General features: G+C 35.5%; 2 protein-coding genes across 5 annotated transcripts in view; both read right to left on the bottom strand.

Moving 5' to 3' along the window:
* Positions 1-4,347, bottom strand: part of bag6l (BCL2 associated athanogene 6, like) — a 29,979-nt gene extending 25,632 nt beyond the window's left edge. For all 4 annotated transcript variants that reach the window (XM_073821298.1, XM_073821300.1, XM_073821299.1 and 1 more), the window contains exons 1-3: positions 4,248-4,347; positions 3,586-3,676; positions 3,260-3,377 (exon numbers count right to left, since the gene is read on the bottom strand). In XM_073821298.1, the coding sequence (XP_073677399.1) occupies positions 3,260-3,377; positions 3,586-3,663 (196 nt within the window). In that variant the 5' untranslated portion in view covers positions 3,664-3,676; positions 4,248-4,347. The remainder of the gene's footprint in view (positions 1-3,259; positions 3,378-3,585; positions 3,677-4,247) is intronic.
* A 9,466-nt stretch (positions 4,348-13,813) lies between these two features.
* The window catches only part of hpcal4 (hippocalcin like 4), a 33,833-nt gene continuing 28,732 nt past the window's right edge, over positions 13,814-18,914 (bottom strand). Inside the window, exons 3-4 of the mRNA XM_073821934.1 lie at positions 17,549-17,764; positions 13,814-17,378 (exon numbers count right to left, since the gene is read on the bottom strand). Of these exons, the coding sequence (XP_073678035.1) occupies positions 17,181-17,378; positions 17,549-17,764 (414 nt within the window). The 3' untranslated portion in view covers positions 13,814-17,180. The remainder of the gene's footprint in view (positions 17,379-17,548; positions 17,765-18,914) is intronic.

The following is an 18,914-nucleotide window of genomic DNA, read 5'->3' as shown; positions in this document are numbered from 1 at the left end:
ATAAATAAGCTTTCTATTGATGTATGGTTTGTTAGGATAGGACAATATTTGGCCGAGATGCATCTATTTGAAAATCTGGAATCTAAGGGTGCAAAAAAATCAAAATACTGAGAAAACCACATTTAAAGTTGTCCAAATTAAGTTCTTAATAATGCATATTACTAATCTAAAATTACATTTTGATAGGTTTACAGTAGGAATTTGACAAAATCTTAATGGAACATGATCTTTACTTAATTTCCTAATGATTTTTGACATAAAAGTGTATATACAGTGTATTTTTGGCTATTGCTACAAATATACCCCAGCGACTTAAGACTGGTTTTGTGGTCCAGGGTCACATATATTGTAAAACAACTGCACTGTAAAATAAATGATTAATTCATTCATTCATTTATTATTTTTGCACTACATTTATACACTACAGTAGGAAAATTACAAGAATACTTCTACACTTGAAAGAAATCTTTTGAATTTGGACTGTAGTAATGTTACCCATTTAAACCGCTAGTTGTGAGCAATTCATACTGCACCTTTAAGCTTTTATTTCGATGGAAACAACAGTCGAGCTTTTATTTTGATGGAAAACTCCAGCTTCAATAAAAAAAGGCTTACAAAAACACGTCTCACTACAAATCTAGTAAAATGCCGTATTCATCTGCCTTGAAAATAAAGCATAACTGGTGGACGTTGCATTTTTAAATGCCTGCTAAACTCACAGCACATGCAATAAACAAGTTCACTGCATTCACTGTGAACTGAGAACTGAGCAGTTCTGAACACCGAATCACGAGCTGATCGCCTCAACAATGTGTGCACTTTGCTTTGAAACACGCAGTGAAAACACTTCATGAAGGGATTAAGCCATATTGTGCTTTCGGTTTTAGCTCATTTGACAAATACTGTGAGCAGAATGGCCCAAAACACAACTTTAAAGAAATTTAAATATATTTTAGAAACTACACTTCTTGCCATCATTTTATTTCATCATGTGACCACGATAATATCGAGATTGCTATACCACTGCATGGTACATGGTACATGGTACATCCCTATTCTATACTTAAATTGCTCAAAATATTTTTAAAAATAAGTAATCTTCTGACTTGAATCATAGTATAAAGCCCATAAAAATCTGTATGATTTTCGTGAAATCGGCCATTAAAGTCAAAATAAAGATTGTTTTACTAAAAAATTATAATTGCACTTATTAATCATGATTATTTTCTTGACCACTCTCATCAACATTTTTCTTTTTAAACAACAAAAAAACACTTTGTATTTTAGTACAGAGGCTGCATGAGTTCATCACGGAGACTGTTTGCTTTCAGATTGTAGCAAACACCACAAGTGGCAGGAGCACAGACTGGCTGTATTATACTTTCATAGAGCAGAATATCTCAGTGGACACCACTAAGATCCAACATACACATTTGTCTGTGTATTCAGATCATCAGAGCTTTTTGGGGGTTTTAGGCCATGCAGAGAGAGCACATGTGCATGGTTGCCAAGTTGGGAAGATTAATTAAAACACTGGGCGTCCTGGGCAGAAAAGCTCTAATTGGGGAATTTAAACTTTAAACCAATCCAAGTTAACAGAAATGTCCAAAAAAAATTGGGATACATAACCAGCCAATGGCACCCAGTGTTTCAATGGCAGATGATTATGCTGGATTAATTTGAAAGAAGAAGAAATCACAATCCTGATTAAAATTTATCGTGCAGCAACCATACTTGGTCTGATTTTGCCAATGAAAATATTTACAAAGTTTAATTACTGAATGAATCGGTTTTTAATAAATTAATGACTCATTTAGACGTATTGAATTAAAGGATTAGTTCACTTCCAGAATACAAATTTTCTGATAATTTACTCACTCCCACGTCATCTAAGATGCTCAAATATTTTAATCTTCAGTCGCAAAGAATTTAAGGTTTTGAGTAAAACATTCCAGGATTTTTCTTCATATAGTGGACTTCAATGGGGATTAATGGGTTGAAGGTCCAAACTACAGTTTTAATGCAGCTTAAAAGAGCTCCCAGCCGAGGAATAAAGGTGTTATCTAGCAAACGGATTATTAACGAAAAAAACATTTTCAACCACAAATGCTCATCTTGCACTAGCTCTGACTTCATGCATCATGTAAACACATTGATAAGGTCATGTGCGGTTAGTTATTTAGTTCAAAACGGTAGGGTAGCATTTAAAACTTCATCTCATTTTCTCCTGCTACTTCAAAATTGTCTGAAATTGTTGTTTTACCTTTTTTTTGTAAAGATCATTTGACTTTCTTTGCACGTTTGCTTTGTAAACACTGGATCAGTCCTTTCATCTACATCACGCGTGACCTCTCCAATGTGATTACATAATGCATAATGAGCATTTGTCTTATATTTCTTTTGTCTTATATATAAATCTTATATTTTAGAAAATAACCAATCGTTTGGCTAAATAAAACCCTTGTTCCTTGGCTGAGATCATGTAGAGTCTTTGAAGCTGCATTGAAACTCCAATTAGGACCTTCAACCTGTTGGCTCCTATTGAAGTCCAGAAGAAACACTATATTGTCACCTTAGAATTATAAGGTTCTATCTGCATTCTGAGGAGTTTCGAGATATTGAGCTTCAAAGTTTTTGCATTCCATAGACTTCTGTAGTTAGAACCATTTTTGTTTTCTAAAAAAGGCCCTAAATGTACACAGCTTACAAAAGAAACATCAAATGTAAATAAGTTGTCAAAGAATAAGAATATGTGAATAACTCAATTTTGACAAAAATGTCAGATAGAACCTAATCATTCTAAGGTGACAATATGGAGAAAAATCCTGGAATGTTTTCCTCAAAAACCTTAATTTCTTTGCAACTGAGAAATAAAAGACACGAACATCCTGGATGACATGGTGGTGAGTAAGTTATCAGGAAATTTTTATTATGGAAATGAACTAATCCTTTAAGAATCAGACTACTAGCACAGACTACTAACTTCTACAATTCCTGTCTCAGAAAAATATGGTTAAAAATAGTAAGGCAGTATGCTGTTCCGAATTCAGCAACTGTTTCTTGTTTAGTTCCTGAATGAATCTGTGTTTTAAACAAATTGGTTGAGTGAACCATCCAGTGACTCACTAATAAAAACAGTCCCTTTTTCGCCAACTTCTGGTGCAATACGCTGACTGGAACACACCAAAACCAGACAAGCGGAGTGATACAAGCAATTAACAATCCTAGTGTGGAAAAAAGACACCAAGAAGTAACTCACTGTATTCTGCGAGTGTCCTCTCATCCTGCAAAACTTTACCCTGATAGATCAACCTCTGCTTATCTACCGGGATTTCGACGGCAGAAGCAATGTGCTCTTTAAACTGCTTCACTGTCCACTGAGAGAAAGCAAAAGAGGTGACAAATTAAATTATAAATGTAAACAGTTCATCAATTTAAAGTTTATTCAACAGCATTTCAATATATGGTTTATGCTTTGTTAAATGAGCTATTTGGGTTGCATCAATTCTAAACTGAACAAAATTCTTCACTGTAATGTTTGCAGCTATGACTAATAACAATCACAGAGCACACAGAAACACACACCTCTCCTCTGACAGTGAACGTCCTGCTCTGGGAATCCAGAGTTTTCACGGTCACCTCTATGGTCCCTGGTTCCTCCATGTCTCCAACGTTTCTTTAAAAAGTCGAGAAGATGAAGAACGCTTCCAAATATTATTACAAGGACTAATATTACCAATTAACCTCTATAAATCACATCATCTACACTGCTAGGGATAAAATCAGAACCTATTATAAATCTAAGAAGCTGACTACTAGATTAACCGCTTATTGCATCGCCAAATAAACAGCATACACTTGCAGTGCAGCTTCAGTAATTATAACAGGAGAGTCTGGTTTTGTCGTCATAGTAACGTTGGGCGCTACCACTACCAGCACTGTAAACGCTAGCAATACATATAAGATGAAAAAACGGACATCCTAACACTCATATAATAAACATATGTCATAATGTCATACTTTACTGTAATACAGCGCATACGCTAAATAGCGACACCATATTAAAAACACAAATTCAGCAGCGGTCATACATTGCTATTGTTAAAGATAATTACTATATTAGACACCAGGCTAACAACAGTCAACGCGATTCGGTTGTTAATTCTAGAATAAACTAACGTGACATATGAGTAACGTTAGCAGCAGAGTGTGTCTGTGTTAGAAATGCAAAGGATTAAACACCTTACTTTACAACTGTGGCAGTTCGGCGATGTAGTGTTTTTAATTATAATAATTTTATCCCACACAACACCTACATGCTAGCTAAACAGCTAGCTAATCCCAAACGGTGGCTTGTCAGGAAGTGATGTCACGTTCTCCAGCTAAACTGTGATTTCAAAATAAAACTGTATTCATAATAGTTGGTTTGCCAAGAAATTGTGGCGTGAAATCTAAATCTGAAAATGTATTTATGTGTTTCTTCGTTTATTGTACAGCCTGGTTTGTTGTGATTTGTTATTTTTACTTTAAACGTATTCATTTATAAGTTGTTATTTACTCCTAAACCACAAAAAAATAAATGCATCAGATATACATAATAGCATCTGCAACCGACCGAGCACAAATGAGTTTATCACCAGTACACCTTATTTTTCCCTTAAAGGAGTAGTTCACTTTCAGAACAAAAAATATACAGATAATGTACTCACCCCCTTGTCATCCAAGATGTCCATGTCTTTCTTTCTTCAGTCGTAAAGAAACTGTGTTTTTTGAGGAAACCATTTCAGGATTTCTCTCCATATAGTGGACTTCTATGGTGCCCCCGAGTTTGAACTTCCAAAATTCAGTTTAAACGCAGCTTCAAAGGGCTCTAAATGATCCCAGCCAAAGAAGAAAGGTCTTATCTAGCGAAACAATTGGTTATTTTCTAAAAACATTTACAGCTTCTATACTTTAATCTCAAACGCTCGTCTTACCGAGCTAGATAAGATGAGCATTTGAGGTTAAAAAGAATATAAATTGTAATTTTTTTTTTTAGAGAATAACTAGATATGTCGTTTTGCTAGATATGTTTGCTATGTTTGCCTTGGCTGTGGTCGTTTAGAGCCCTTTGAAGCTGCATTTTGGAATTTCAAACTCAGGGGCACCATTAAATGGAGAGAAATCCTGAAATGTTTTACTCAAAAAACATAATTTCCTTACGACTGAAGAAAGAAAGACATAAACATGTTGGATGACAAGGGAGTGAGTACATTATCTGTAAATTTTTGTTCTGAAAGTGAACTACTGTTTTAAGAGTGGGAGCGGCCATTTGTAAATTTTAATGTGCAAGACTTCCGGTCTCATTTGCATTTGTACAAAACAGCTAGTTTTATTGCTTGATGTTGCAAACTGGTTTGTCTTACCATATTATTGTAATGTATTATCTCAATAATGAACACAGTGGTCTGTAGTGCAGAATGTTTTACTATATACTGCACTTTGTTATTCTTCTCATTATTTTCCTAATGCTAATGAACTGGAAGTCTCACACATTCACAGAAATCAGCTTACCTCCGTGTTGAAAAATAAGATGGATAAAAGGAGAGATAATGCTGAGAATGCTGTACGTTTTCATCTACTTACTCTCTTTCTCAGCCATTACAACTGGGTTGACAGATCTCTTTATTTCTCCCTGCTTTTTGAGGAAAATTTGTGACCCTGGACCACAAAACCAGTCATAACGGTCAATTTATTTAAATTGAGATTTATACATCAAGATGCATGGTGTGTTAGGATAGGATAATTTTTGGTCGAGATACAATTATTTGAAAATCCGGAATCTGAGGGAATCTAAATATTGAGAAAATTGCCTTTAAAGTTGTCCAAATGAAGTTCTTAGCAATGCATATTAGGCCTACTAATCAAACATTTTATTTATGGTAGGAAATTGACTAAATATCTCCATGGAACATGATCTTTACTTATTATCCTAATGACTATTTTGGCATAAAAACATCTTTAATTTTGACCTATACAATTTATTTTAGCTATTGCTACAAATACATCTGTGCTACTTAAAGGAGTAGTTCACTTTCAGAACAAAAATTTACAGATAATGTACTCACCCCCTTGTCATCCAAGATGTTCATGTTTTTCTTTCTTCAGTCATAAGGAAATTATGTTTTTTGAGTAAAACATTTCAGGATTTCTCTCCATATAATGGACTTCTATGGTGCCCCCGAGTTTGAACTTCCAAAATGCAGCTTCAAAGGGCTCTAAACGATCCCAGCCGAGGAAAGAAGGGTCTTATCTAGCAAAACAAAGGTTTATTTTCTAAAAAAATTTTACAATTTATATACTTTTTAACCTCAAATGCTCGTCTTGTCTAGCTAGGCAAGACGAGCATTTGAGATAAAAAAAAAAATGTATCAGTTGTAAATGTTTTTAGAACATAACTGATCGCTTCGCTAGATAAGACCCTTCTTCCTCAGCTGGGATCATTTAGAGCCATTTGAAGCTGCATTTAAACTGAATTTTGGAGGTTCAAACTCAGGGGCACCATAGAAGTCCATTATATGGAGAAAAATCCTGAAATGTTTTCCTCAAAAAACATAATTTCTTTACGACTGAAGAAAGAAAGACATGAACATCTTGGAAGACAAGGGGGTGAGTACATTATCTGTACACTTTTGTTCTGAAAGTGAACTACTCCTTTAAGACTGGTTATTTGGTGCAGGATCACATTTAAGAGGATTAATTTGCAGACGATGTGAAGGAAAACAAAGCAGAAGCCCTGCTAGCAGTTTTTTCGCTGGTGGGTGGGAGTAATGTGCAAGTTGTAATGCTATTGGCTCAAACTCACCTTTCGTTTTGATTTCATCAAATCCCTGTGGGCAAAAGCAGGATTAACATTCATGAGACCAACTAAAAGTTGTCCTTGATTACTGTGTAATTGTGTTTAAAGGTCCACTGAAGTGCTTTGAATTACGCAGCATTATTCAATGTGTTGATGTAATTTCAACTGAAACAGAAGGGCAGGGCGGGACAGGGCAGTCCTTCCTCCTTTTTTAAATAGCCAATAGCATTTCGTTTATACCACATCTTGGGCCAGAGCCGTTGAGCTCAGTAAAGTTGCATCTGACAGCGTATGATAGCCACAATCTTATCCAATCGCATCCAAGAAATATTTTCTTAGTTTGCAAAATTGTTATATTCTTTCTGTTCCTTTTATTCAAACCGAGCTAGGTAAGAAGGCTTTTATGTATGCAGTGCCATTCGATTGGAATCTTCTCCAATCGAAATTGAAATTACAAAATTTGCTGCCTCTGGATCATTTTAAATCAGTTATCCGGCAAATGGAAGATGATTTAACAATATGCAACTGTTTTTAAGCGTTAAGCGCAATATTTGTGTTTGTGTTGTGTATATTTGTGATGCAACTGACTGTATTGCTGCCCATTTTGGCCAGGACACTCCTGTGAAAGAGATTTTTAATCTCAGAGAGTATTTTCTGGTTAAATAAAGGTAAAAAAAAATGCTATTAAATAAACCATTCTGTGTAGAATTCAAATGTGTCTGATACGTTTTGTGATCTGCGCTAGTTTGTGCATATAATCCGCTATGTCTCTGGACTGGAACAGACTCCTGAAACCAGACTTCTTTCATCTATTTACACTGCCTGAATCATTCCCTATCCCCTATTTAGTGCACTACGTACCATTCTCCATACAGAAAGTGACCAATATCAGCCGCATCTTCAGCGTCTATTTATAGTGTAGGGGGCGGGACGCTTCAGATTCTAGAGAGCATTTGATTGGACAGAAAGTTTGATGAGAAGCTGAAGTGCAGGGTGATGTCATCCAAAATCGTTGATCCATACTGGCGGAAGTTAGAGACTGTAAATTTTGAATGCGTATATCTTGTAAATGTGAATTTTGTCATTATTTTGACGCACACTAGCTTATAGACAGGGTGCGATTTGAGAAAAAAGCAGAAAAAGAAAACTTTTTTTCTCTCTCCATAAGCCAAGGTTGACCAAACTGTTAGTGTATCTGTTAACAACGCACATTATATACCTGTCTTTTTAGGCAAGTACCAGATAATGAGTGTCACGTCATAAAATGTTTTTAATACGTCGGAAACTAACGCGATCACTAACGTGTAAGTTAGGCCTATTAATTGTAATTTCAAACTTGTCATTTCAAACAACAAATAAATTATATAGAGAAAGTGAGCAAAGCCTCACAGAAGCCTTTTGAAAATTCGAATCAGTAAACCACTGCGTCGCAAAATGATTTTGTGTTTCAAAGCGATCCAATCGGATCGCGAATCATTTGCTGGGACTTCAATGTGCATATTACGAATCATTTGATTCAAAATGGAACTTCAAAGCGCTTATGGCGAATTCAGAACATGAGTTTAAAGCGCGTATCGCGAATATGTAGGAGCGGTTTCGCGGGTTTTTTTATCCCTACCGGATAAAAAAATTATTCAGCAGAGGCAGGGATGCATAGACCAGAGGCCCCCCCACCTCGGCAAATCGCACTCTGCTTATAGATAACCTTAAGGCTAAAATATTCATACTAAAAGCCAAAAAACTGAATGAAACTTGATTTCATGGGGACTGTAAGTAAGCTCATATATTTGATTATTCATTTACTTACTTATTTCAAAACCCTGAATGACCAAAACTACTACCAGCATATACAGGTGCTGGTCATATAATTAGAATATCTTCAAAAAGTTGATTTATTTCACTAATTCCATTCAAGAAGTGAAACTTGTATAATGTATACATTCATTCCACTCAGACTGATATATTTCAAGTGTTTATTTCTTTTCATTTTGATGATTATAACTGACAACTAATGAAAACCCCAATTCAGTATCTCAGAAAATTAGAATATTGTGAAAAGGTTCAGTATTGAAGACACCTGGTGCCACACTTTAATTAGCTAATTAACTCAAAACACCTGCAAAGGCCTTTAAATGGTCTCTCAGTCTAGTTCTGTAGGCTACACAATCATGGGGAAGACTGCTGATTTGACAGTTGTCCAAAAGACGACCATTGACACCTTGCACAAGGAGGGCAAGACACAAAAGAGGCTGGCTGTTCACAGAGCTCTGTGTCCAAGCACATTAATAGAGAGGCAAAGAAAAGGAAAATATATGGTAGAAAAAAGTGTACAAGCAATAGGGATAACCGCACCCTGGAGAGAATTGTGAAACAAACCCATTCAAAAATGTGGGGGAGATTCACAAAGATTGGACTGCAGCTGGAGTCAGTGCTTCTAGAACCGACGTGAATTTTGAACCGAAGAACAGATGTATGCAAGACATGGGTTTCAGCCGTCGCATTCCTTGTGTCAAGCCACTCTTGAACAACAGACAGCGTCAGAAGCGTCTCGCCTGGGCTAAAGACAAAAAGGACTGGACTTGCTGCTGAGTGGTCCAAAGTTATGTTCTCTGATGAAAGTAAATTTTGCATTTCCTTTGGAAATCAGGGTCCCAGAGTCTGGAGGAAGAGAGGAGAGGCACAGAATCCACGTTGCTTGAGGTCCAGTGTGAAGTTTCCACAGTCAGTGATGGTTTGGGGTGCCATGTCATCTGCTGGTGTTGGCCCACTGTGTTTTCTGAGGTTCAAGGTCAATGCAGCTGTATACCAGGACGTTTTAGAGCACTTCATGCTTCCTGCTGCTGACCAACTTTATGGAGATGCAGATTTCATTTTCCAACAGGACTTGGCACCTGCACACAGTGCCAAAGCTACCAGTACCTGGTTTAAGGACCATGATATCCCTGTTCTTAATTGGCCAGCAAACTCACCTGACCTTAACCCCACAGAAAATCTATGGGGTATTGTGAAGAGGAAAATGCGATATGCCAGACCCAACAATGCAGAAGAGCTGAAGGCCACTATCAGAGCAACCTGGGCTCTCATAACACCTGAGCAGTGCCACAGACTGATCAACTCCATGCCACACCGCATTGCTGCAGTAATTCAGGCAAAAGGAGCCCCAACTAAGTATTGAGTGCTGTATGCTCATACTTTTCATGTTCATACTTTTCAGTTGGGCAAGATTTCTAAAAATCCTTTCTTTGTATTGTCTTAAGTAATATTCAAATTTTCTGAGATACTGAATTGGGGTTTTCATTAGTTGTCAGTTATAATCATCAAAATTAAAAGAAATAAACACTTGAAATATATCAGTCTGTGTGGAATGAATGTATACATTATACAAGTTTCACTTCTTGAATGGAATTAGTGAATGGTCTGTGTAATGGGAACAATATGTACTAGCTTTCAAAGATCTGGTCGCAAACCAACAAACCAGACCAGACTAACCTTTCTGTTAGACCAGCAAACCAGTTTAGACTGGCTGAAGCCATTTTCAGCAGGGTTGTAACAAGTGAGACGAGACAGGCAGCAAGAGGCCGATGGCTCTGAGCTAGCTTAAATTTGAGTGTATCAATTTGTTGGGAAATTGCATGTGAAATGTGTGTCCCTGATGGAACGTCTACATTTATGCAGTTCTCTCATCACACTTCAGATGTGCTACAGCCCTGCTGCCATGACAACAGCATTTATCATGACATCACCTCCCCAGAGTGACTCATACTGCGCAGGTCTGCATAAAAAGTGAACTATTTGTGTGCATGACAATGAGAGAGAGAGAGAAAACGAGAGAAATTGATGAGTTTGTCTGCAGCATTTACCTAATCCGCAAGGATGACAAACAACACACAGCCGGAGACGATTCAGTAGACATCCACATATTTAATTCTCTATGTAACAAAAATAATTACACATCTTTGTTCCAGGAGCTTTACGATATTGAAAAAGTGAACAGAAACCAGACATTTCGAAATGCACAGCACACATACAGTACAGAAAGCGTTGTATTGCACGACTGGACACAATTACTCCCTTTTCAGTGTTATTATTTTGGGACATAATGAGATTTTGCAGTGGAAGGATACACGTGACCAACTTACATTCGATTTTCAAGCTGTATTATAACTGTTAATGCAATAAAAATACATTGTCAATAACTGGGTGCAAGTTCAGAACATCTTTGTGCGCGCATGGCGTATACATATTGAATATATATTTTATTTGTTATCCAATTTGAGTCTTTGGCACAGAAATTCTCACACTTGACTTTAGCAGTGGCATGAGTCAATTTAGTGGCAGATCGGCACATTGCAAAACTTCCACAAGGCCCATTTTGCACTTCCCATAATCATTACCCATGGCCATTACTGCGTTTATGTAATCTAATCACAGTGATCATTAGATAGTCAGATGGTCAGTCTGAAAGATTGCAGACCATACATTGATTAACGCTGGTACAGTTCTGAATTGAGGTCAAAGATGAAATTCAGTGACAGTGACCAATTCAATTGGATTTCCCTTGTGAAAAAGAAGTACACTTTAGCATATGTGACCCTGGACCAGTAAAATAATCTTGTTTTCTGATTGAAATAAGATTTTTTTGCTTACCCCATTGGCGGATTATTTTGCTTGTTCTAAGCAAAAGCTCACTTAATTTTGAATGGTTTTTCTGAAAACAAGAAATTAATTTTTACTTGTCTAGAAAATCTTTCTTGATTTAAGACTTTTTAGATGTTTTGGCTGGAAACAGGACAAAAATCTAAGTAAGAAAAGCATTTTTTTGCAGTGTATGACTGGTTTTGTAGTCCAGGGTCACATATTTTTGAAAAGAGTACTTGATATACTTATTTGTGAACTGAATATAATGTTTTCAGAAACTTAATTGCATGCTAATTGCAATTAAATGAAAAATTATTATAGTTTAAATTAGTAAAGGGATAATTCACCCAAAAATTAAAATTCTGTCATTAATTACTCACCCTTATGTCATTCCAAACCCGTACACTGCAAAAAATGCTTTCTTGCTTTGATTTTTTGTCGTTTTCAGCCAAAATATCTAAAAATTCTTAAATCAGGAAGGATTTTCTAGACAAGTAAAAATTATTTTCTTGTTTTCAAAAAAAAATCTGCCAATGAGGTAAGCTAAAATATCTTATTTCAAACACAAAACAAGATTATTTTTCTTACCCCATTGGCAGATTATTTTGCTTGTTTCAAGCAAAAACGCACTTAATTTTGACTTGTTTTTCCTGAAAACAAGACAATAATTTTTACTCGTCTAGAAAATCCTTCTTGATTTAAGAATTTTTAGATATTTTGGCTGGAAACAAGACAAAAAATCTAAGTAGGAAAAGCATTTTTTGCAGTGTAAGACTTTCATTCATCTTCAGAACACAAATAAAGATATTTTTGATGAAATCTGAGCACTTTCTGACCCTGCATAGACAGCAACTAAAACATTCAAGGCCCAAGGCCGAAAATGAACGAAGGTCTTACAGGTTTAGAACGACATGATGGTGACTAATCAATGACAGAATTTTCATTTATGGGTGAACGATCCCTTTAAGCACACTTTTTTTAACAAGGGGTAGCACAGTTCATAGTTCGTATAAAGAAAGCTACTATGTGACAAAAGAAAGAGATTACACATTCCGCTCATGAGCAGAGGTGTAAAACAGTGGCAGAGGTGTGTGAATGTGACAGGAAACACATCCCACAAGGATTTCACGAGATTATGAGTATGTGTAAAAGCAGTTGTGACAAAATACGCTCATTGGACGAGTAAAGAAATTGCTTAAACTGCTGTTACTGAAGATGTAACATCACAGGATATGCTGCAAAATGAAAGTATTGCTACAGCCTTTCACTATTAAAAAAATAAGTCAATTAGATAAAGGTAAAAAAAGGTCTAAATACAAATTATAATTGCTTTTTTGTAGCACAATGTTCCAGTGAGACCTTCCTCATTGTGATCCAGAAGTATATTTCGGTTTTGAAGGATACACTCTTAAAAATAAAGGTTCCAAAAGGGTGTTTTTGCAGAGATGCTTTGGTTTCCCAAAGAACCTTTCATTGGAGCAGTTCCTAAAAGAACTGAACTGCAAAGCATTTTAAAAATCTAAAGAACCCTTTTCAACCTTTTCTGCATTGAGTTCAAGTTCCTTCATGGAACCATCAATGCCAATAAACTTGGAGAAAATGTGCATCACTTGCCGACCAATGAATCCTCTGCAGTGAACTAGATGAAGCCTTACTTTGGATTATGGCTTATTATTATCTGTCAATTATTTTAACGATTAATCGAGTAATCGGATAATTCGATTTTTTTTTTTGTGATAATAAAATAGAAATTAACAATAGCCTTTAAAATGACATAAGTACATATATAATAGCAACGAAGCAATAATAATTAGTTCAAATAAAGTTTTAAAAGCAAGTAGTCATATGGTTTTATCGAACAAAACTGTTCAAATACATAATGTATTATAAACAGTAAAGCTAATGTACATTATGCATTATAACAAATGCCTGCAAAGGGCGACTGTTTTTTTAAACTTTAATATTTGTTTAATCCTTGTTTTGTTTGAACGGAGCCGATCTGAGACTCACGTAAATAACCTACACGTATGTAATTAATTAAAGCGCATATTTTAAACCTGCCTCGCATGTAAATATTGAATTAAATCGTAGCGTTTGCGAATTTTTAATAGCATTATGCTTTATTATCATTTTAAATGGGTTTAATATGTGGAATGCGCCACTTCCGGTATTTTGCCGATTACTCGACACAGGCAAAATTTGGATTATGGATGTGTGTTTTTGACCAGAAACAATGGTTTAAAGTGTAAAATGCCTTAATTATGCAGTTTTTTCCTACAAACAAGTCACGTGGGTTACTTGTGATGTTTTTATCAGCTGTTTGGACTCTCATTTTGACGGCACCCATTCACTCCAGAGGATCCACTGGTGAGCCATTGATATAATGCTGCATGTTTTGCTATAAATTTTGTGAGCTATTCCTTTTATGGATGGGCCCTTGACCCTATAAAGAGACTATACCACATAGGGAACTTAGTTGGACTCCTCGATTGAAGATTTGCTGCTGAAGTGAACTGGGCAAGTTAATTAACATCTTTCACCACAGGGAGGCAGTCTAAAACTAAAGCTGTATTGCCTCTACTCACTACATAGTGCAACAGTATTCTCATGTTAGTAAGTATTGCGGCATAGTAACATTGACAAGTACTACACATTCTGCGTCTGGTTTACATTTGTGTCCACTTATATTACAAGAGTAAAGAAAGGTTGTTCAACATTGACAATATTCATACAAGTAAAATCCTCTTGGGTGACACCTGCGAAGCTTGTGAAATAATAAAGACTGAACTAAAGCTCTCATGACCAAAAAACAGCTCACCGGCCACACCAGGTAACGACAAACACGACGGCGTAATACTCCTAGCACTGGCGTGAAGATCATAAGAAAGAATTAATACAAAGGTTGAGGCATTTGTGTTCTTTTATGTGAACTCGCACACTCGCACACCGCAGCTTTCGCACCAGATTATAGTGAAGAAAATGCACACGTTGGTTTCCTCTTCCACATACGTTAAGTACAGTAAGGTTTTTTTTTGTGTGTGTTTGTTAGCACACAAGTCATTGCAGCTGTGTCAGATTATGAAAGCAGTTCTAAGGTAGAGAAACATTTACATGTACATATTAAGCATGTGTATAGGCATTATGTACAAAATGTCTTCATGTACATATGTTGTCAGTTCTCTAGCTAATAAACGCTACTCCTCATTTTTCTGGCATGACCCGTTACAAAGTATCACCTTTTTATACTCAGCCATGGCTTTTTAGGTTTATCTCGGCCAGTAACACAATTAAAAGGCTATGCTTGGTGATGGTCTCATCAGATAATGGCAATGTGACAGTGTTGCTAGAGTGGTATGTAATGGTGTAGAGCGCTGTATATGAAGGCACTCACAAATGTCAAAGGATTTAGTCCTGCTCTGAACTCTCTACAATGCTCCTCCTCAGGCACAACCTATAACTGGGTCTGTTGCAGTTCTGACATTTTCAATCTGGGCAAAAAATAAATAGATAAATAAAAAGTCGCACAGTATAAACATTTGGCCGAGACCAATAAGCAGATAATTATTGTTATGGGCATTAACCGAAAAATTACGGAAGCCCTTCTGTAGATAAATGAACTACATAAAAATTAATTTCTATATCGTCTAAATAAATAAAATATTTAAAAATGTACAGCATGAAAAATGGAAATTCTTTTTCAGATTTGCTAAAGATTGTCATTAAATGATTCATGTTTTTAAAGATTAAGTGATTGTTGGATGACAGCAAAGATAATCTAAATGTAAAAATAGGGGAAATGGGCATGAACTATGCATACAATATCCACCAATAAATTAAAAAATACATTTTTTAGGTTTTGAAGTTGTAAATAAACGATTATTATTATAGTATGTTTTAAATTTAAAAACTGCAGGTTAAATTCACATCTTATTTGCCATTTCTTTGTAATTAGTTGTAAATTTATTAGCTATTTCTGAGTGAAAATTGTTTATACACCATATTTTTGTCGAGTGTATAGTTCCGATATACAGTTGAAGTCAAAAGTTTACATACACCTTGCAGAATCTGCGAAATGTAAATTATTTTGCCCACCAAAAAACAGGATCGTACAAAATGCATGTTATTTTTTATTTAGTACAGACCTGAATAAGATATTTCACATAAAAGATGTTTACATATAGTCCACAAGAGAAAATAATAGTTGATTTTATAAAAATGACCCTGTTCAAAAGTTTACATACACTTGATTCTTAATACTGTGTTGTTACCTGAATAATCCACAGTTGTATTTTTTATTATTTTTTAGTGATAGTTGTTCATGAGTCCCATGTTGGTTCTGAACAGTTAAACTGCCTGCTGTTTGTCAGAAAAATCCTTCAGGTCTCACAAATTCTTTGTTTTTTTTCAGCATTTTTGTGTATTTGGACCCTTTCCAACAATGACTGTATGATTTTGAGATCCATCTTTTCACACTGAGGACAACTGAGAGATTCACATGCAACTATTACAGAAGGTTCAAACACTCACTGATGCTCCAGAAGGAAACACAATGCATTAAGAGCCAGGGGATGAAAACTTTTGAAGATTTGAAGATCAGGGTAAATGCAATTTATTTTTTTCTTATTGGAAACATGTAAGTAGCTTCTGTAGCTTCTGAAGGGCAGTACTAAATGACAAAAAAAAAAAGATATTTAGGTAAAATAAGAAAAATGTACACATCTTCATTCTGTTCAAAAGTTTTTAGCCCTGGCTCTTAATGCATTGTTTTTCCTTCTGGAGCATCAGTGAGTGTTTGAACCTTCTGTAATAGTTGCATATGAGTCCCTCAGTTGTCCTCAGTGTGAACAGATGGATCTCAAAATCATACCGTCATTGTTGGAAAGGGTTCAAATACACAGAAATGCTGAAAAACCCAAACATTTGTTTAACCTCATGAACAAATATAAAAAAACAGTTGTGAATCATTCAGGTATCAACACAGTATTAAGAATCAAGCGTATGTAAACTTTTGAACGGTCATTTTTACTATTATTTTCTTTTGCGGACTGTATGTAAACATCTTTTATATAAAATATCTTATTCAGGTCAGTACTAAATAAAAAATAACATGCTTTTTGTATGATCCCTCTTATTTTGATAACATAATTAACATTTTGCTGATTCTGCAAGGTATATGTAAACGTTTGACTTCAACTGTATTGTTTATCTCTAATATGTAATTGCAAGCCTAAAAATGCTAAAATCCTTTTCATTTTTTATCTGTAACAACATCTTGGATTAAAATGGATTAAAGTGGATCAGAGTTAAATTATTATTAAATCATTCATAATTATTAAATTGTTCAAATATGCTTTTAATCCTAAAATAGAGCAAGTCTGTTGGCTCAAAAGCCATTTTGAGAAAAAAAAAAGTCTTGTATTCAAACTTTCTGACTCTCTCTAGAGGCTGAAAAGCAGACAGAATTTGTAACATTTGATACAGGGTGGAAAAGACTCGCTCTTGCATTACTTTCACTAATCATCCCAAATGGCCATAACCATTCCCTTAGCATTCCCAAGATTATCATGCAGTCTAACTTATGTTCAACTGTATGTACATTTTCTCTCATTATCTATTACCTACATCTTTCTAGAAGTCTGTACATGGTTCACCTCCCCTCCCTGTACCCCCCAGCCCCCTTCACTCATCTTTCTCCTCTCCTTCCTTACTTCTGCATGTCACACTGCAGTAAAAGAACAATGGAGGGGTCACTTTTGGCCGCCTCTTTGAACTCCTCCAGCGTGATCTCATCATTGTGGTCCTTGTCCATCTTGCTGAAGATTTTGTCCACACGCTGCTGTGGGGTCAGCCCATCCTCGTTCATACGCATCATGATCACTGTGCCAACCATCTTGTAGATCGCCTAGACATCAGAGACATCCCCAAAAAAATGGGGTGAACACATTTCTAAAGTAAACACATATGTGGCCATGGACCGCAAAACCATACATAAGGGTCAATTTTTTGAAATTGAGATTTATACATCATCTTAAAGCTGAATAAATATGCAATGTTTTTTTCTGAATCCCTCACCTCAATGATCTCCAGCATCTCCATGCGTGTGATCTTGCCATCTCCGTCCAGGTCGTACATGTTGAAAGCCCAGTTGAGTTTCTGCTCAAAACTTCCCCTGGAAGTGATGGACAGTGCGCAAATGAACTCCCTGAAGTCAATGGTACCATCACCGTTTTTGTCAAATGTCCGAAAGGCATGCTGGGCGAATTTTGAAGCATCGCCATAAGGAAAGAACTGAAAGACACAAAACAAGACAAGACACAGTAAATGGCTTTTAGTACACTTTTTAGTAACTTAACCACATTGTATGGAAGCCTGTTTCCACCACTGAATAAAAAGTAAAGAGAAGGTAATTATGACTTTTTATCTCACAGTTATAAATGTTGCAATTCTTTTTCTCACAATTTAGATTTTTTTGTTCCCTTAAAATTGTGAGATATAGACTTAAAATTGTTAGTCCAATGCAAGTTAGTGCAAGTCAGTCCAATTTTGAATTTTGCAATTGCGAGAAAAAAAGTCAGAATTATGAGACTCAAACTCGCATTTGTGCATTTTTCTCGCAATTGTGAGTTTATATCACGCAATTCTAAGTAAAAAAAATCAGAATTGTTAGTTTATATCTCACAATTTTGACTTTATAACTCGCAGTAGCGAGTTATTAAATATAAACTCACAAGACCTTGAAATTGGACTTTATAACTCGCAATTAATATCTCACTATTTTGAGGAAAAAAAATCAAAATTGCGAGAAAAAGTCAGAATTGCAAGATATAAACTTGAGTCAGAATTGAGAGACAGTCATTTTTTGTGCATTTTTCTTGCAATTGTGTTAATATCATGCAATTCTGACTAATTCTGACTTTAAAAACACGCAATTGTGTTATTAAATATAAACTCACAATTCTAAGGGAAATAGTCCCCTCAAAATGCGACTTCATATCTCACAGTTTTGAGAAAAAAAATCTAAACTGCAAGAAAAAAAAGTCATAATTGTGAGACATAAAACTATGTTCTCAGAATTGTGAGTTTATATTTAATTGCGAGTTATAAAATCACAATTCTGACTTTTTTCTCAGAACTGCGTGATATAAACTCGCAATTTGTTTTTGTTTTTACTTAGATTTGCATGATACAAACTCACAACTGCGAGAAAAATGTACAAATTCAAGTTTGTTTCTTGCAATTCTGGCTTTTTTTTCTCACAATTCTGACTTTTTTCTTGCAATTTAGATTTTGCTCCTCAAAACTGAGAGATATAAACTCGCAAATGTCCTCAGAATTGTGGGTTTATATTTAATAACTTGCAACTGTGAGTTATAAAGTCAGAATTGCATAATATAAACTCACAATTGCAAGAAAAATGCACAAATATGAGTTTGTGTCT

Source organism: Garra rufa, chromosome 17 (assembly GCF_049309525.1).
Source record: "Garra rufa chromosome 17, GarRuf1.0, whole genome shotgun sequence".
In the NCBI taxonomy this organism is placed as follows: Eukaryota; Metazoa; Chordata; class Actinopteri; order Cypriniformes; family Cyprinidae; genus Garra; species Garra rufa.
The sequence above is the reverse complement of the archived record's forward strand: the minus strand, read 5'-3'. Positions and strand labels throughout refer to the sequence as shown.